At 55.9% G+C, this 20,033-nt stretch overlaps 1 protein-coding gene across 4 annotated transcripts in view; it reads right to left on the reverse strand.

The window, feature by feature from the left end:
- Positions 1–19,283, reverse strand: part of AGAP3 (ArfGAP with GTPase domain, ankyrin repeat and PH domain 3) — a 56,539-nt gene extending 37,256 nt beyond the window's left edge. Inside the window, exon 1 of one of the 4 annotated variants that reach the window (XM_027538576.1) lies at positions 18,678–19,283. In XM_027538576.1, coding sequence (XP_027394377.1) covers positions 18,678–19,002 — 325 coding nt within the window. In that variant the 5' untranslated portion in view covers positions 19,003–19,283. The remainder of the gene's footprint in view (positions 1–18,677) is intronic. The other 3 variants (XM_027538578.1, XM_027538582.1, XM_027538581.1) reach the window with 3 other exon arrangements.
- Between the last annotated feature and the right edge of the window lie 750 nt (positions 19,284–20,033).

Raw genomic sequence — 20,033 nt, forward strand, 5'->3', positions numbered from 1 at the left:
TGGAAATTGCTCACTCTCACTTAGGACTTAAAGAAATAGAAATTAAAAATGAAGTTCCACTTCTCACCTACCAAACCCTTAACAGGCATGACTTTTGTGTCCGTGAGGCCCATGCTGGCAAGCATGTGAGCCCCCTTCCCCAGAAGCTCAGCCCTCTGCTCCTCACACTGAAAGCCACAGGGGCTCCAACAGAGACCCCCTGATGTGGACACAAAGATTGAGGCCCAAAGAAGTCCAGCACTTCTGAAACAGTGATATGAACCAGAGTGTCCACCAACATGGAAGTGAGGGCTTCAGCGACTGTGTCTGCAGACGGTGGGACATCACACAACCATTTAAAATAGCATCTGGGGACTTCCCTGGCGGTCCAGTGGTTTAGACTCAGTGCTTGGGGTTCGGGTTCGATCTCTAGTCAGCGAACTAATACCCCACGTGCCAGGTGGCACGGCCAGAAAATAAATAAATTAATAATTAAATAAAATGTCGGCAGAGACTTTTACTTAGCAAAGCAGCAACCCTTATGATCATTTTTTTTAAGTAAGATACAAAATTGTATGTAACACAGAAAGTGAAAAGAAAGTGAAAGTTGCTCAGTTGTATCCGACTCTTTGCAACCCCATGGAATTCTCCAGGCCAGAATACTGGAGTGGGTAGCCTTTCCCTTCTCCAGGGGATCGCCCCAACCCAGGGATCAAACCCAGGTCTCCCGCACTGCAGGTGGATTCTTTACTAGCTGAGTCACCAGGGAACATGGACCTGTCTTAAAAAACAGAGGGAAAAATGAGCATGTTAAAATGATGACAGAGGCCAACTCTGGCAGTTAAGCCCTGCAGTGATTTTTTTTTTCTGTTTCTTTCTATTTGTCTGTGAAATGTGTGTTTCACCCTGTTTCCTAAAATGTCTGTAGAGAATACACTACTTTTGTACAAAGAAAATGAAACAGAGGAAACAGAAGACTGTTCCAGCTGGGGATAAGGGCGGGATGAGGGATGAGGGCTGGGTGAGGGATGAGGGCTGGGTGAAGGAAGAAATACCTGGTGAGTGAGAAAGACAGGGGGTGAGGGGGTTGTTGTTGTTGCACTCTCCTGGCTGAACCCTAGGCCCTGAAGGCCCCAAGTCCCCCATCTGCAGCTGCTCTGGGTCACTGCACAGCCTGAGCAGGGCTCCCAAGAGCTTTCCAACCCAGGTCTGTGGGACCTGAAAGAAGAAAGCGGGATGGGGCTAGTCAAATAAATGTGCACTCTGCCAACCTTTTTAGAATTTTATCTGGGGGTATAAAAGCGCATTCCTGGGGCTTCCCTGGTGGTCCAGTGGTTGAGAATCCGCTTTCCAATGGAGGGGACACGGGTTCGATCCCTGGTCCGGGAAGATCCCACATGCTGCAGAGCAGTAAGCCACAACTACTGAGCTGGCGCTCTAGAGCCCGTGCTCTGCAACAAGAGAAGTCACGGCAACCTGGAGCCCACACACCACGAGAGAAAGCCCATGCAGCAGTGAAGACACCGTGCAAAGAAATAAAGGAAGAAAAAAATTGTGAATATCATCACTTTTAAAAAAGCACATTCACAACATGCTTAGAAAGCTGCCCTTGGTCCTTTGCCCTCTTCTCTTTCCTTCACGTGGAAGCTTCCAGAATGAGTGTCCCCTCCCCCTACCAGAGCCCCAAGGCTAGGACCTGGACTTAGCATTTCACCACAACGCCCAGCCTGGGCAGCTGGAGCAGCTGCTCATGGAATGGGCTGGCAACCATCCCCGGCCCATGGGCATGGGCCTCACTCACGCTTAAAGCATCACAATATTTCATGGTATGTATGTTCCATCTGTCATCCAGCCATTCCCCCTACTGAGGACCTTCAGGTTGCTTCCTTTTTTTTTCTTTTTTAATGTCTACAATCAAGGCTGTAACCAACACCTGTAAAAGAACAACTATGTATGTTCTTTTCACAGGTTACATGCCCCAAAGTAGAAGAGTTGAGTTCAAAGAAAAATATGAATTTTTCATGTCCATGGATAATGCCTGATGACCCTTCCAAACAGGAGGCAGTAACCCCCACCCCACCCCGCCACCGACCAGTCCCCCACCAGCAACGCATGAGAACGCCCACTCTGCCACTCTCACCAGCATCAAAAGTCATCAGCTCAGTTTCCACTTCTAAAGGGGGAACCCAGTACCTTGCTCTTCAGATCTGCATTCCCCTGATTACTTTGAGGCTAAGCGTCTTTTTATGGTCATCAACAATTTGCATTTCCTCTTCTCTGAATTGTCCACCTGGTTCTATTCTTTGTCTAATTGTCTTTGGGGTTTTAAAAGTCTTTTCTTAACAATTTAGAGGAGGAAATTCCCTGGAGGTCCGGTGGTCGGGGCCCTGTCCTTTCACTGCCGAAGGCCCAGGTTCAATCCCTGGCTGGGGAACTAAGATCCCACAACCCATCAGTGCAACCAAAAAAAAAAAAAAAAAAATTAGAGGAATTCTTTGTGTAACAAGCATCTTAACCATTTATCTGGCATATGTTCATGGCAAGCGAATTCTCTTACTGTAGTCTACAAAAATGTAATTAAATCTGTTAATTTTGTAATTGATTATAACATCTGAATGACAACAAATATCCACAAGACAAGAGCGATACTAAAAACAGCCAAGGGCTATTACTGACAGAAGAATACCAGCTAAGACTTGCAGAAGGAAAGTCCAGATGAGAAAAATCACCACGTGGCAACCCCAACAGGACAGATTCAGGTCACCGATGCGCTGAAAACCACTGAGTGAGGGCCCAGGTGAGGAAGTCTCACCCCACAGACTGTGAATTACAAAGGAGGAGGCAAGGGGCCTTCAGGATGAGGAGGTCTGGTAATTTTCTCTTTAGCATCACCAAGAACAGAGCCTGACACACCACCACAGGAGGTATTCCTGTCAAAAGGGTTTAACCTAGATCTCACCAAAGCCCCCCGACCTCACTTCAGGTCATGGGCAGCAAGCAGGGATAAAAGAACAAGTTAAATAACACCAGCTGGCCCCAGCATTTGAATCAGAGCACGGCCTTCTATGAGAAACCTGCCCCAGACTCTTCAAGAGTCTGCATGATGGACAGGTAAGAATGGCCACCATTAAAATGTCTATAATAATAAAGGCTGGAGAGGGTGTGGAGAAAAGGACCCCCCCCCCCAACCGTCGGCAACGGCTGGTGGGAATGCACATCGGTGCAGCTGCTATGGAAAACGGCATGAAGGTTCCTCAAAAAACCAAAAATAAGGGCTGCCACAAGGTCCAGCGATCCCACTCCTGGGAAACTGGGACAAAACTGATTCTAGCAGATGCCTGCACCCCTGTGCGCACAGCAGCACTGTCAACAACAGCCCAGTCAGTGCACACGCGGGGCGGGCTCCGGTGATGAACGGGGAGGCCTGGCGTGCTGCGGGCCACGGGGTCGCAAAGCGCAGGACATGACTGAGCGGCTGAACGGAACTGAGACATGGAAACAACCTGAATGCCCGCTGAAAGATGAACAGACAGAGATGCGGGGCTCATGATGGGACACTCGGCAGCCACAAAAAAGAACGCAGTGACCCCACGGGCAGCAACTTGGGTGGACCTGGAGACTGTGGTGCTAAAGCAAAGTCGAGTCAGACAGACAAGTGTCGTACGGTATCACGTGTACGTGGAGTCTCAGCTATGACACAAACAAAGATATCTGTGACACAGAAGCAGAACGGACTCAGGCCTGCCAAGGGGGTGGGGGCTGGGGAGGGAGGGCTGGGAATCTGGGGCTTGGTAAATTCAAACTAGTACGGAGGAAGTACAGTGTTCTGGCTTCCCTCGTGGCTCAGCTGGTAAAGAATCTGCCTGCAACGCGGGAGACCTGGGTTCAATCCCTGGGTTGGGAAGATCCCCTGGAGGAGGGAAGAGCAACCCACTCCAGTATCCTGGCCTGGAGAATTCCATGGACTGTATAGTCCATGGGGTCGCAAAGAGTCGGACACGACTGAGCGACTTTCACTAAACACTACATATATATTTACTATATACACACGAACAAGTTCCGTTCCAAGAGCGCCTTCGTAAGTGCAACAAATCTAGCCTAGTGAGTGAGTCAAAGTCGCTCAGTCGTGTCTAACTCTTAGGCCAGAATACTGGAGTGGGTAGCCTTTCCCTTCTTCAGGGGATCTTCCCAATCCAGGGATCGAACCCAGGTCTCCTGCATTGCAGGTGGGTTCTTTACCAGCTGAGCCACCAGGGAAGCCCAAGAATACTGGAGTGGGTAGCCTATCCCTTCTCCATCGGAGCTTCCCGATCCAGGGATCGAACTGGGGTCTCCTGCATTGCAGGCGGATTCTTTACCAACTGAGCTATCAGGGAAACCCACTGTATAGCACAGGGAACTATATTCAGTATTCTGTAATAAACGATAATGGAAAAAGAATGCGTCTAACTGAGTCATTTTGCTGTACAGTAGAAATTAACACAGCATTGTAAATCAACTATACTTCAGTAAACTTTTTAAAAAAGAGTCTGCGTGATAGGGAAAAGCATCACAATGGGGCCTGTGCCATCCTGACATGGGAAAACAAAGAGGTTATATAAGGCGTTTGGGGGTTCCCTGAGGACATTGAGTTATGGATGAGCTATCCAGTGATGGTTGAAAAGTCCTCGCTCATCTTCTTAGGTATGACCCTGGTGTGAAGTCATGTAGAAAGACTGTCTGTTCATAGGAAATGCCCACTAGAGTGCTTGGGGGAAAAGCTCCATTGTGTCCACAACTACTGACCATCACCTCCACCAAAAAAAAAATGTGTGAGAGAGACAGAGGGAAAGCAAACAGATAGATGTTAACCATGAATCACTCAAGGTAGCTTATTTTCCAAAGTAAAAGGCTCAGGGCGGGGAAAAAAATCAGTCCGTCTTTCCCTCTATGAGTTCCGGGTTTCCTGTCTGGCTTAAGAGGATCCTCTCATCCCAAGATGAGACAATAGTCTTTTGATTTCCCCCTGTATTTTTCAGAGCTTTTATCTTTTCCACGGTGCAGCGGCGCGTGACGGCTCAGAGCCCGGCATGTGAGACCGGATGTCCTAGGTCCAGATCCTGCCTTTGTCACATCTGTGGGCCTTGGGTCCCTCATCTGCAAGGTGGGGGCGCCAACACCCCAAGGCAGTCTCAACAATCACCAGCAGGCACGGGGGGGTACACGCAGCGGAAACAGATCCGATGCGCCACCCCTTACTCCAGAACCTGCCGCTCCCCGGCACCAGAGCAAAAGCTGTCATTCTTACGACGTCTGCCGCACAAACAAAGTGCTAGAGTGTGGGGTGGCACTTGTGAATAGTTTAAAAACACACGACGCCAGCGATTTTCCTAATACGATCACGACTCCGGTAAAACAGTGTCTCCCAGCGCCTCTCACGGCAGCCAGGCACGCCGCGGGGCTCCCCCTCCCACCCGCCTCCCTGGCACGTGGCGCACTCTCTGAGAAATATGATTTATCTTTGGTATCTAACCGTTCCTGCTCAGAAGCAGAGGGACCCCCCCACACAGCCCACTCCTGGCTGAGCTGCTCTGGGACCTATAGCCCACTTGCTGCAGAAATCAACTGTACCCTTGATCAAGTTTAGGGGGCACCCTGGAAGGGCTCAGATCGTAAAGAATCTGCCTGCAATGCGGGAGACCTGGGTTTGATCCCTGGGTTGGGAAGATCCCCTGGAGAAGGCAAAGGCTATCCACTCCAGTATTCTGGCCTGGAGAATTCCATGGACTATAGGAGTCACAAAGAATCAGACACGACTGAGCGACTTTCACTCACTGGAAGGGCTTCCCCGACCCAGACAGTAAAGAATCTGCCAGCCATGCAGGAGATCTGGGTTGGATCCCTGGGTCGGGAAGACCCCCTGGAGAAGGGAATGGCAGCCCACTCCAGTCTTCTTGCCTGAGCAACTCACAACTTTCACTTTTTCACCAGAAGGAAAGGCAGTGACAGTGTCCAGGGCACCTGGTTCAGAATCCAGAAGGGCCTCCCCCTCCTGCCCCTCCCGTACCCCACCACCACACACACAGCTCCCAGACCTGGACGGCCCAGCCCCCTCATCCTCCAGAACGCATTTTCCCTTGCAGACAGAGGAAGGACTCTCTCCTGGGTCTCCCGGGCATGCTGCCCCCTCAGCGAGTCACTGTTAAGCTGTTTGGACCTGGGTCAGGGTCTCCGTATTGATGTCACCGGTGCCCTCGGCCTGGACTCAACCAGATTGCCCCTCCACCCACCCACACAGGGCCTGTCCGCCCCCCTGCACCCACCTGAGACCCAGATGCTGGCTGGTGTCCCTCCCTTGGTCTCAGGCCCGCTGGTGGCGGGTGAGGGTCACAAAGTGGGCTAGAATGTGACCACCTTCCTGTCCCCACCGCCCTCCAGGGCCAGGTGGAAGGACGGCCGCTCCCACACATCTGCGGGGTGTTTAAGGTCTGCGTTGGCCGACGTGCTGAAAAGCAAGACACCCAGCTCTCCACGACCTGGCAGCTCTGACCGAGCTCTGAGCCCTGGAGGAGGAAGGAGAGGACAGAGAACTCCACACGCCGCTGCCACCCTCCTCCAGGGGTCACCTGGGGGCCATGCTGGTGCAGGTCGGGCTGGAGCCGGGCGCAGAGCACACGGCCCAGACTCGGCCGCCGGGAGGACAGGCCTGGGAGAAAGAAGCTGGGCCCTGCTACAGACGGCCTCCTCCCAGCCCAGCTCCACCTCAGGCCCCTGACAACCCCTCTCCCCATCCTTGGCTGCTCCGGGCTGCTACAGGTGGTCCCGGGCTCCCTGAGAGACCCCCAGGCCCCACAGGGCTCCTGGGCTCTGAACCGAGCAGGGAGGGCCCCGGTCACCAGTCTCTGCTGGGCTGGGGGCCCGAGGCCCGCCTGCCACCAGCTCAGCATCCAGAAGGGAGACAGCAAGTCGGGTGGACAGCAGCTCGGGACCGGCAGGGGCGAGACACACACGGCTCCAGGCCCACAGGGACCAGGTCAGGGCAGTCTTGGCGGATGGGGGCGGAGGACAGACCAGGGCCTTGCACCAGAAAGGAGAGCGATAGAGCTGGAGATAGGCGGCTTTACAGCCCAGCTCTTCGCACTGGGAAAGGGCAGTAAGTGCCCCCGGAGCCCACAGAGCAGAGTGCAGCCCCAGGGCCCTAGCCAGCAGGTGACGGGGACCGGGGAGGGAGGCGAGGTGCCTGTAGGCACCAGCTCAGGATGGCATGTCCCCTCTGAATGACAGGCTGGGAGCAGAGAGCTCTGCAGGGTGACGACCTCTGTCTTCTCTAGGCTGGCTGGAGGGGGACTCAGGAAGGCTTACCCAAGGGCCTCCTGAAGGCAGAAGGCTGCCCAGCCCGGCCCATCGGCATGTTCCCTGCTGGCTCCCTGGACAAAGGTTAACAGGGAGCTGGTGCAAGGGAGGTGGTGTTTATTGCTGCAATACTTCGGGATGCTCCTTCCTGGGCGGTTCCACTAGCATCTCATCTCCAGGCCGGAGGGGGAGGGGGAGGGGAGAGGGAGGGGAGGGGGAGGGGAGGGGAGGGGAGGGGGAGGGGAGGGGAGGGGGTGGGCTCCCTAATCTCAGGGCCCGGAAGTGGCCTGAGGGATTCAACAACCAGGGCTTCGGGCTGAGAGGGGCCTGACTGCTCCACGTGTTTTTCTGAGCGTATGTGTCTGTTTACGAACTCTCCGCTGTTCTATATACATGTTACTCAGCACAAAGACAGAACACAGACCAAGAAGGAAAAAGAAGCCTTACAAAAACAGCTCCTGCCTGCGACGCCAGGATGGGGTGAGGGGTACACTGCAGCTTTGCTGGTGACTTGTCCCAGTACCACTACCGGGGGTCACGGCTGAGGGGGACGTGGCTGGCAGGATCACCCAGCCCGCTTTTGCTCTGTGAGCTGGAAGGAGGCCCCCACCACGACAAGAAAAGAGCTGGGGGCCTCATCCACCCAGCTGTTCCTCAGTGACCTTGAATCCCGCGTAGGTGGCTTCCACTGTCTCTGGCCTGCACCACTGGCTACACAATCAGCACCCTATCCCCTAAGCAGATTCCCTGGTGGCTCAGACGGTAAAGAGTCTGCCTGCAATTCGGGAGACCCGGGTTCGACTCTCGGGTCAAGAAGATCCCCTGGAGAAGGAAACAGCAACCCACTCCAGTATTCTTGCCTGGAAAATCCCAGGGATGGAGGAACCTGGCAGGCTATGGTCCATGAGGTCACAAGGAGTCGGACACGACTAAGCGACTTCACTCTCCCCTAAAAGCCTACACCTCCCAATCCAGCACTTTATTCCATCCAGCCCGAGGCGGATATGCAGAGGTCAGCCAGTCCCTGACTGTGCCATTCACCCGGTTCGCGGCTGGCACGTCCACTTCCGGTCGGGCCCACCATCGCTGCTGGCCCAGCGGCAGATGGGAGAGTCCCTTCCCGCCCCCTCTCTCCCCTCACTCAGGTCAGGATTGGGTTCAGGATTATCTGGCCGTGATGCAGAGGGGGCGGGCGGGGACATTAAGTAGGGCAGCGCAGCAGCCACGTGGGGCTAAACCACCAAACCCAAGTGACGTGAGCCATGCTGGAGCTCGTGGGCAGAGCCATCCGCAACCAAGACGCTGACTCAGAGGGGCCTGGACGTGCTCTCTCCCCAGACACCCACCCTCTCCTCCCGCATCTTGCCAAAGAGCGGGGCCTGGGCTCGTTCCCCACCTTCCACCTTAAGCAGAACTCTGTGAGTCTTGGTTCCGAAATCTGAGAATTCCCTCGATGGGAACACGTTTAGTGCCCCAGCCCCCGCAACGCTGGTTACACTTTCAGGTTTTAAGAAAATCTGCGCTAACAAAAAGCCACTGCGAGTTCAGTAACACTTCTAGATGGATTTGTATGCCCCCCATCACTGTGGCCTGAGCAGGTGCGTGGTGAAGGAGTGCTTGCTGACTGAATGAAAACAGCAGGACATACGTGAAGGTCACATTACTTTAAAAAAATTTTTCGAATGTAACACTTCAGGAAGATGAATCCAAAAGGATATACTTCTATATTCAATTTTTCCAACAAAGAGGTATTCTTTCGTTATCTGACAGGATAAAATTAGAGCCATTCTTCCAATACCAGAGCCACCGGCAGCTCCTGGGCATCTGAAATGTGGCCGGTCTAAATGGAGAGGCACTGAGGGTGTAAAACAGGAGAGCTTGAAGACGTTGTTGAAAAAAGAATGTGAGATGGCTCATTAAATATTTTTATATGAATTGTACATTGAAATGATAATATTTCAGATACAATGGGTTAAATAAAACACAGCATTAAAGTTGATTTCCTTTTCCCTTTTGTTTTAAACTTTTTATTTTGTATCGGGGTGCAGCCGATGAACGATGCTCTGACAGTTTCAGGTGAGCAGCGAAGGGACCCAGTCATACGTACACGTGTATCCATTCTTGCCCATCTTTTTACTTTCTCATTATGGCTACCTGAAAATCTGAATTTACACGTGACTCGCATATGTAATTGGTGCTGAATTAGAGGAAACACACTAATCGACAGGCAAACAGTCAGAGGAAAGCAACGCTGGGTGCCTTGTGACCAGCTGTGGTCCAGCGTCTGCGTCTATCAGCTGGAACCTCAGACAAGATGGGACCAAGCACCCCTGCCCAGCGTCTGCCAAGCTGGACCAACCTACCCCCAACTCTGCTCCCCAGGTTTGCCCACTTGCCCACTTGGGTTCAGGGAGGGTGACTGCGGAGCCACAGCGGCAGGTGATGACCTCACCAAGTCATCGCCCCAGCCCTGCAGAGGCTGGAGCCGCTGTGAACACAGCCGGGGCTGGTCTAAAAACTTCGCACGTGTTAATACACTTCATCCTCACAGCAATGAGATGGGTGCTTGTTACCCTCATTTTAGCCACAAGGAAGCCAAGGCACAGAAAGGTTACGGAATTCACCCAAGATCACACAGCTACTAAGTGTTAGGAATCCAAATCCAGGCAGCAGGCTCCATTCTACCGCATCATCTGATGTAAAAAGGTCTAGAAGAGTCTGGAAACATTAACCAAGATAAGTGGGGGCTTCGGAGGGGACTGAAAGCCCCCAAATCTTCAAAGCATTTCTCACCAAAGGGTCTTCGTTTAGGGCCTGTTTAACCAAAAGCGTCCAAGCACGTCAACCCCTCCCTGGAAGAGACCACACGCAGAGGAAGGGCTGGGCCCTCCCACCAGGAGCAGAGCAGGACCCCCAGAGTTCCCAGGCTCCCACCCCGCCGCACACACAGACACAGACACAAACACACTCAGAGAGGCCATGCCTGGGCTCAAATCCCACTCTACCAGCTTGGGCTCCAGGTTCGCAAGCCATCAAAACATCAAATTAAAAGGCAAAAGAGAAATTGCTGTGGGCGGGCGTGCCAACAGTGGCAAGGAGGGGCACTGACAAACAAGAAAGAGAAAGAAAATACACACTATAAACAGGCACGAAAACAGCAAAGGCACGTCCCTCTGGGACCACGTGGTGTGGGCTCACTCATCTTGGTGCCCAGGGCCCCAGGAGTGTCAGAGGGCCGCCAGAGAGACCCAGACCGCAGCTCACCTCCAGCAATCAGCAATGTACGCCTGCTCTGAATTCAGAGATTAAAACTGTCCCACACGTATTAAAAGCAGAGACATCATTTTGCCAACAAAGGTCCGTCTAGTCAAAGCTCTGGTTTTTCCAGTAGTCACGTATGGATGTGAGAGTTGAACCATAAAGAAGGTTAAGCACCAAAGAATTGATGCTTTTGAACTGTGGTGCTGGAGAAGACTCTTGAGAGTCCCTTGGACTGCAAGATCAAACCAGCCAATCCTAAAGGAGATCAACCCTGACTATTCATTGGAAGGACTGATGCTGAAGCTCCAATACTTTGGCCACCTGACGCAAAGAGCTGACTCACTGGAAAAGACCCTGATGCTGGGAGAGATTGAGGACACAGAGGGGGCAACAGAGGATGAGATGGCTTGATGGCATCACCGATTCAAAGGACATGAGTTTGAGCAAGCTCTGGAAGATAGTGAAGGACAGGGAAACCTGCCATGCTGCAGTCCACGGATTTGCAAAGAGTCAAACACGACTGAGCGACTAAACGACAACACGTGTTAAGCAAGAGAGTAACAAACCACGGGGAAGACGAATAAAGGATGTGAACGAAATTCAACAAAATACAGTGATCAAAAAACCACTGCTGAATCTTAACTCTCACTAGTAATCAAATACACACAGAACCCTTTCATCCTTTCTCTTCTCTTTTCAGGTGGAGGGGGTAGGGGCAGGGAACAGGCAGTCTCTGCCCCAGAAAACAGGAAGGGTTTGCCTACGGGGTACTGTGGCACGTGTGGCCAAAGTCCCCAAAAGGTCGTGTGAGCCCAACGGCCCTACCGTTTTCTTCTTTCTGGGAATCTGTCCAAAGGGAATAAACAGATCCAGGCGTGTAAAGATCTCAGTGTGCAAAGATCTAGGCGCCAGCAGACTTGGCTTGATTGCACAGCCCTGCCCTGGGCACCACGCAGCCTCTCAGATCACCACGAGCCCGTACCGGGCACTCACTCTGTGCCAGGCAGCGTGCATCATACGTGGCGCACAGGTAGGCAAGCTCGGAACCTCACACTGAATGGAATCTGTCCTCCATGGAGCAGGAATCCAAGACTGAGATGGCCCACAGGCTAGGACCAGGATCAGGAGGACAGGCCAGGGTGGGGAGGGAGGTTTGGGGGCCTGAGTTCTCGCAGCTAGTCGGCTGCAGAACAGGAAGGAGACCCCCCGTCTCCGGATTCCCCGACGGGGAGCTGCCAGACAGGTGCTTGAACACAGAGGCCTTTCATGAATCTGCGGCTCTGGTTTCCTTTCTTCCCAGTGGAGTATTTTCCAGAGTCCCACTTCTGCTATGAAATGGCAATAATATCATTGATCGTGGAGTAATTAGATATAGTAGATAGATACGGGAGAGGAGGCAGATCGGAGATACCCATCAGACAGACAGCAGGTGCCCCGGGGAGGGGTAGGGTGTTTCTACTTCCTTTCACACTGGAATGTGTTCTAACAAGCAGGCGTTATTTTCCCTGTTTAAACATATATTTACATTTTTTAGATGTTCAAATATTTTGGAGTGTTTCCTGACTGAGCATCTTTTCTACCACGCGCAGTATCCACGCTGCTCCCAGAAGGGAGAGCCCCTCTCCAAAAGGCATCATTCAGCTGGGTATACAAGACATCCAGAAGAAAACTACAGCAGGAGAGAAGAGCTCTGAATCGCCCTTAAGTTGTACTTTAAAAGCTTCCAAAGGTGAAACTCCAGGTCAAAAGCTTGCCTGAGAAGCACCCAGCACAGCTGACTGCATGTCAGCCTGGCCCAGCAGAGCTCAATCAGTCCATCCATGTGAGGGGAAGAGCCCAAGGCCTGGAACTGGAAAACCAGGCAGAGTCCCTGGGCAGTCTTGGGGATGTGACTTGGACTGTAGGCTACCAGGCTCCTCCATCCATGGGATTCATCAGGCAAGAATACTGGAGTGGGTTGCCATTTCCTTCTCCAGGGGATCTTCCGGACCCAGGGATCGAACCCGGGGTCTCCCGCATTGCGGGCAGACACTTTACCCTCTGAGCCATCAGGGACGCTCTTCTAAGTCCTAGGCAATCTCATTGCAAAATGGGGATGATATATGCATACCCGAGAAGACTGCAAGGGACGGCAGAGGCCTCATGACAATCTCCAGCAGGCAGGCGAGGAATGTTCACTGGTGGGACACCGCATAGCCCAAGGTCCACATCCTCAAAGCAGGTGATTCAGGTCACCTCTCCTTCCTGCTTCCATAATCCCAGAGCTTAGCTCCCTGAGCCAAACTAGCTGCCCTTGGCCTGCGTGGTGGAAGCCGGCCAGATGTCAGGAAGAATGCAATTGGTTCAAGAAAACCTCTGTTCTCTGTTTAATCGCGTTACCTGCAGAGAATAGGGGCAAGCCAAAGGGTCCTGGGTAGGTGTTCAGGCCATGCTGAACAGGCCCCTCAGTTCACAGGGCCCTGGGTTGGCCCCCCTCAGCCTCAGCTCCCCCAGGCTAGGGTCTCCTTCTTCCCTCCGTTCCTGAGGTTCTGAGATCAGAGGCCCGCTGACAGCAGCTGGGAAGGGCTCACGGCCAAATGCATGGCATGGACACTAAGAGCTCATTCATCCACTTCTCCTGCCTGGTTTCCCTGTGGCCCTGTGCCCTCTGGTCCAGCCGGCACCAAATGGAGAGTTCATTCTCAAATGTGAGTGAGAAGGGAAAGAGTTAATCGCTCAGTTGTGCTTGACTCTTTTTGCGGCCCCCTGGTCTGTAGCCCACCAGGCTCCTCTGTCCATAGGGCTTCTCCAGGCAAGAATACTGGAGTGGGTGGCCATTTCCCTCTCCAAGGCATCTTCCCGACCCAGGGATCGAACCCAGGTCTCCAGTATTGCAGGCAGATTCTTTACCATCGGAGGCACCAGGGAAGCCCCAACCTGCTTTCAGATCACACCTGCCAGACAGCTCCTGCTTCAACCCTCCAGTGACTGCCTATCTCCTGCAGGCTTAAGTGCCACCTTGAGTGGTCTCCTGGAACAAGGTGAGCTGTAAATGAATTCATAAGAGGATTAAACGTTCAAAACTCCTACACCAGGGTCCTCCCCCTGTAGACTCAGTGCTCAGGCACACAGACCAGCCTGTGGCTCCTTGAGCCCCATCCCTTGCTGCCTTTGCACACCTGCTCCCTCTGCACAGAGCATCTACCAGACCCCGTGCCCGGCACACACATTGAATTAAAGAAGTAAATGGTAAGGACTTCCCTGGCAGTCTAGTGGTTAAGACTCCAGCTTCCACTGCAGATCCCTGGTGAAGGAACCAAGGTCTCACATGTTACTCAGTGCAGCCAAAAACAAATAAATGCATGAATAAATGGTAGAAGAAAGCTATGGTACATGCCAGCCATAGGCGTGTTTAGGAGCATGGACTGTGTTCCAAATCTGGCAGAGAGCTGGAAAGCAGTGAAGAAGGACTAAATGGTTGGAAGTGAGGGGTGGGGGGGCATCTCCAGGCTCCCCCCACCGAGTTCCTGCAGGCTTGGGGGCTTGACAAGCCTTTCCCAGCCTCTCATCTTCGCCCTGCTTTTCTTAAAACTTGGGCTTTACTCTTGCCACTCCCAGTCCCCGCTCTGGGATCTGCTAAGGGCTGATCCATTCACCTTCAGTGTCCAGAGTGCTGGCTCAGCCCCCGCCCTCCCCTCCTGCTCTCCGCAGTGCTAGATGCAACTGGGCCACATCGCAGGAGCTAATACACGTATCTGGAACAAATGCAGCTTTCCCTGGCCCCTGGCACCCACACCAATATCCTCTTTTTGAGAATTCCTAGAGCTCTTTTGTGCAAAGTCCTCAATAACCGCATTCCCCAAAGCAGCTAATTACCACAATGGCCCAGGGGACGTTACACACCCTGGGCCCCCATCCCAAACCCACCAAGTGAGATCTCTTGGAGGCAGCAAGCCCTGCAGGCACGTATTATCAGCAGGTTGGGGAATGCCTATCCCCAGGAGCAGGAGAAGGGAATCAGCTCAGGACAGAGCTTTTCTGTCTCCAGAATGGACCCAGTGCTTCTCTCCACATCACAGGGCTGTTGCTGGGATCTGGTCACAGGACAGGAAACAACAAGGGACAAAATCTACAGCTCTGAGGAGACCTGCAGCTGCAGAGGCTCTGACCACCCTGCCCACAGTTCCGGGCCACCTTCTCCCCTTGGCCTGGATTTGAACTAGGAACACCCAAACCTCTTTTTATCTGAGTCCCTTTAGAATGTTACCAAGCCCGGAGCCCATGGAGGTAAGGCAGACAATGCCTCAGTGAGTGAGGGGTAACAGGACAGCCATGTGTCACCCCGACCAAGGAATTTCACTGCTTAAAAGCCCCTGGAGGAAGGCAGGCCTGGACCCAGCAGAGGCCAGGCTCCTCACTCCCTCCCTCTTCATGGTGGCCTCGCAGCTTGAGGACTGGGGCAATCCTGGGGGCCACTCCCCAAGCCAGGTCTCCAGCAGGACCACACTCCTGGGCGCCGGCTCAGCAGTTGGAGGCTTCACTGTCCTGAAGTTTTATTTTATAATAGGGGTTTCCCTAGGTGGCTCAGATGGTAAAGAATCTGCCTCCAAGGCAGGAGACCCAGGCTCCATCCCTGGGCTGGGAAGATCCTCTGGAGAAGGGAATGGCCACCCACTCCAGTATTCTGGCCTGGAGAATCCCATGGGCAGAGGAGCCTGGCGGGCAACAGTCCATGGGGTCGCCAAGAGTCAGACATGACTGTGCGACGAACCCTTTTTTTCACACTGTAGACAAATTACATTGATAAAACATGCTTTTAAACTAAAATAAGTTAAAACATCTCAAAAAAAAGCCCCCAAAGCTTGCAGGAACACCAAGAGCCATAGGAACAAGTTACCCAGTTGACGAATAGCTGCCCAGGACCACAGTCTGATTCCTGGCCGGGTGTCACACGGGCAGACCTCCCTGAGCTCAGGGCTACTCAGGGACAAGCCTGCCTTTCCAGGCCACCCGCGGGAACCCCAGGGCAGCCTTTCCCAACAGCTCATCCCAGCTCCCGGCTCACGTGGCCCAGCACGCCTGGGTCCCGTGCGCCTAGGCTGTCCCCATCTGGACCCAGATCCTCTGTGGCCCTCTTTCTAGGACACAGGGCACACCATCAGGTCCCCAACTCCTCCGAGCCTCGGTGCCCCCACCAGGGTGGCGAGGGTGGCCCAGAGGCTCCGCAGGTGGTGAGCCATCTCCCCATCCATCCTGGCTCTTGATGATACCCTCATACATTCCGTAAGGCCTAACAGCGGACAGGTTCTCTCTTTCCTTGCCTTTGGAGGGAAAAGGAACTCCCTCCCTCCAGATCCTGTCCTGAAACACAGGAAAGCTCAGAGTTCCTCTGCTTCTTCCTGCCCTGGCCACAGGGTTCAGAGGGGCTGAGAGAGGGCAGGAAGACAGGGTGCCACAGAGCCTTCTCAGTCCCAAAGGGACCCCTGACCACACCTCCCCGGTCACCTCCAGGGTTGGGATGAACACCCTTCACCAAAGCACCACCGAGTGAGGCTTACTCCACACGAGGGAAATGTCATCCCTTGCCACTACGAGGCCCATGTCTAGTAAACATAGGGTCAGCCTCCCGGGTGATGGATGTGTTTATGTAACAGCCTCTCGACCCAGGTCTGCGGGGGCTCTGGTAGGGGGTTGGCAGGGTCTCGGGTCAGGCTCCCTGGGTGAGCAGGGAAACGCCCCGCCTGTGAAGCTGCCCCCACCCCGCCCTCCGCTGGGGAGGCGGGGATGCTGTTTGCAGGACAGCAGCAATATGGTTTGGCAGATGGTGAAAGGAAGGATATAGGGCAGAAATCGAAGAAGGAGTTTTCTGGGCTTTTTTTTCTTCTTTTTGATGCCTGCCTACAGTGGAAAAGCTAGGGCGACATAAGTGGGAAAGCAGGGGTGAGGTGGAGAATCAAGATGGGTTCCAGGAGAAAGGTTGGCCAAAAAAAGGGGGGGGGGCTATGGGGGGGGGGGGACGGAGGAAAGAGGGAGGCGGCCTCGCCAAGAAAGAGCAGGGAAGTAGAGACCAGGAGAGCTGGGAACGGATGTGTGAGGAGCAGCTGGGCCTGGTGACAATGAGACACCAGGTCCCAGAATCCGAGATGGTGACACGGAGCTTCCAGGCGTGGCAGACGGAAAGCAGGGTACTTCCAAACCGCAGTGGGGAAGTTGGTCACGGGGGTGGGCTCTAAAGGGGGAAATTCTGCCTGTCGTGTTGGATTCAGGACGGAGGTGAATACCCAAGCGTGGCCCAGGAACACTGGCTTGCACATCATAGAAGATGCTTGGCCAGAGACCTCCTGAGCTGGGGAGCAGGGGTGGGCGATCGCTGTTAAGGAATCGGAAGTTAGAGGCGGCGTCCAGCTGAGACTCCTGCCTCTCCCTGCTTGGCCTGCCTTCCTCCGCACCTCCCACCCCATGGCTGTCCCACCAAGCCTCTTCCCCCTCCAAAAGGGCCTGTGGGGTCGGGGGGAGGGTGAGGGAGGCATCTGGGCACTGATGGAACTTACTTCCTCGAGGGGAAAGAGGGAAGCCACAGGGAATGGCGGCTCTCCCCGCCCCACCTCTTCAGACCGAAGAGGAAAAATTGGTCATCTCCTCTCTTTTGGGGGCCCCTGGCTTACACAGATGCCACCTCCTGGTCCCCAGCCACACCGATGATTCAGGCCATTTACTCAGATCCAAGCTAATGAGTTTTTTTTTTTTTTCTTCTGTCACCTAATTAGTTCACAGTGAACTCAGCCTGGAGAGGGATGAGCAAGGGCTGGGCAAGGGACAGGAAGAAGTCAGAAGGGACCATGTCAAGAACAGAGCGGGACTCTGGCTCTAAATGAGGTCCCCTACCCCCGCCAAAAGCCCAACGACTCCTTCCTCAGCCGTGGGGACCCCTAAAAGCAGACAGGGGTTGTTCAGGGGAAGGACACCCCATCCCCAGAGCCTCACACAAAGAAAGATGCCAGTGGGGCCCTCCTGTGAGGCCCCAGTAGTGGACAGGCCCCTTCCCATCAACTCCAGGTCCTCAGCAAAAGGCCCTGCCTTTTCCTGGCATTTCTGAACCCACCACCTGCTGGGGGGTGACAGCCTTCAAAGGGAAAGGAGAGGGAGGAGGAAGCAGATGGCCCAGGCCCAGGTCCATCTGCCCCACCGGCGCTCAAAGGTCACCATGCCGCCTAAGAGGTGGGGGCCTGCTGATGCTGCCTGTCCCCACCACACCAGGGGTCCTGGCACATCTGCCAGCAGTGTGCCCCAACTTCCTCTGCCCCTCGGCTGCCAAGTCCAGGCCTGAGAGCCTAGAGAAAGGAGCGCTGGGTAACTAAGTGGCCCACGGTTCCAGTTTCCGACACCTGGCACCGGAGTCCCTGGAGGTCGGTCAGCGCCCAGGAGCCCCCAGTTCGCCTCTGGAGCCTCTCCCTGGAGAGCAGCGGCGGGTGTCCGGCGCGCTTTGGACCCAGCGAAGGCGACACTGGCCCGGCCGAGGCCTCTCACGCGGCCCCCGGTGCCCCAGCCCCGCGCCAGGCCTGCCCCGCTCCCAGCCGCCGCGGCGTGCGGGGTGTGCGTCGGCAGAGAGGGCCTCGGGGAGCGCCACCCTCCGGGGCCCGCGGGCGCCGGGCCCGGGAACGCTGCCATCCACTAACGGTAGGCTCCGATTCACCGCTGCGAGGCGGGCAGGGCTGGGGCGGCAGCTGAGACGCCTCTCCGGCAGCGGCCCCACCTCCTGGCCCGCCGAGGCCCTCCGCCGCGCCCACCCTCCTGGGCCATGCCCGACCAGACCGGGCCCCAGGGCCCCGGAACCTCCGCGGCTCCAAGCACACCCGTTCCCGCAGCGACGCCACCCTCACAGCCTGGAGCACGCAGATCAGAAAACGTGTCCCCCGGCCCGGGACCTGCCCCCCAGCCCCAAAGTGTCGCCAGCCGAGAAATGGCGAAGCCTGGCCGCCGGATCTGTAGCGCCAGCGATCGACAAACCGCGTGACCCGACCTCAGGCGCGCGAGGACCCCCAGACCGGGAAAGCGTGGCCGGAACGGGCCCGCGCGGCCGGAGAGGCCACCGCGCCCCGGCTCCCGCAGCCCCCGGCTCCGCTCACCCTCGATGGAGATGACGTGCTCCCGGATCTGATTCTGCAGCGCCAGGTCCTCGATGCGCTCGATCAGGTCGTAGATGGCGTAGATATTGGGATGCACTGACTCGAAGCGCTGGATCTCGGCCCGGATGGCCGCTGAGTTGGAGAGTGCGAACTGCTGGGGGGGCCCGCCGGCCAGCTGCTGCGAGGGGCCGCCGCCGCCCCCGGCCCCCGGCCCTGCGCCGCCGAACTGCCCGCCGCCCCCCGCGCCGCCGCCGCCGCTGCCTCCCGGCGCCGCCAGGCTCGGCTGCTGCTGCGGGCTCTGTCCCCCGCCCGCCTGGAAGTTCATGGCTCCGGAGCCGCGGGGCCCGAGGCGGGCCCGGCCAGGGCCGGGGCGGCGCTGCGGCGGCGGCGGCGGCGGCGGGCGGGCGCGCGGGGCTGGCGGGGCCGGGACTACGGAGCGGGCGGCGCGGGGCTAGTGCATGGGGCCGAGGGCTGGGGGCAGAGGCCAGGAGGCGCCGCCGCGCACGCTGGGGCCGCTGCTGCCGGGCGCTCCCCGGCGCCGCGATCCCGCTGCCTGGAAGCCGCCTCCAGCGGCAACAACAACGGGACCGGGAGCGCGCGGCCCGGGCCCTCCCCCCCGCGTCATGCGCACGCACCACCGCCCCCGCCGGCTCCGGCACACGCAGCCCGAGCCCCCCTCCCCGCCGCCCCCGCCCCTCCAGCGCGCGGGCCCCAACGCCCCCGCCCCTCGCTAGCTGGCTGGCGAAGCAGCCTCCACCCCCGAGTCGCGCGCTCGGCCCCGGCGGCCGGCCCCTCCCACCCAGCCTGGGCCCTTCCGCCTCCTTTCCAACCCCCACCACACCCGCTGCGAGGGCCACTCGCTTGGAGGGGACAGCTGCCCTGCCCGCCCAGCTGTCGCTTTCGCCCCCCTGCGCTGGTCTGGGTGGAGTGTCTGTTCTCCGGGCAGTGCCGGGATGCTGATGAACTCGGCTGGTGGGCCGAGGAGGGTCGCCGCCCCGGACCCAACTGCGCCTCGCCTACACTGTCCTGCCATCCGTGCGGCACAGGCTCCCCTGTCCCTGGGCCCCGAGGTCACCGCTAGAGACCACGCCAACTCAGGGTTCTTTCTCAGGCCCTCCCTGGACTTTCCATTGCCGGCTGCGGACACCGAGGCTGGGAATCTGGGTCCCTGGTTTCTATTTCCAGTTCTTCCTGAGACCTTCATCTGCGGGGCCCTTGAAAATGACACTTGAAACAACAATGTCCTCTCTCTTATCTTCCAGCCTCTCCTAAAAGATCCCCACTGCCGAACTGGTGGAGGATTCAGTGAACGCTGTTGGATCTCCTTGGAAAGGGGAAGGAAGAAAAGAATCAAAT

Source organism: Bos indicus x Bos taurus, chromosome 4, assembly GCF_003369695.1.
Source record: "Bos indicus x Bos taurus breed Angus x Brahman F1 hybrid chromosome 4, Bos_hybrid_MaternalHap_v2.0, whole genome shotgun sequence".
NCBI lineage: Eukaryota > Metazoa > Chordata > Mammalia > Artiodactyla > Bovidae > Bos > Bos indicus x Bos taurus.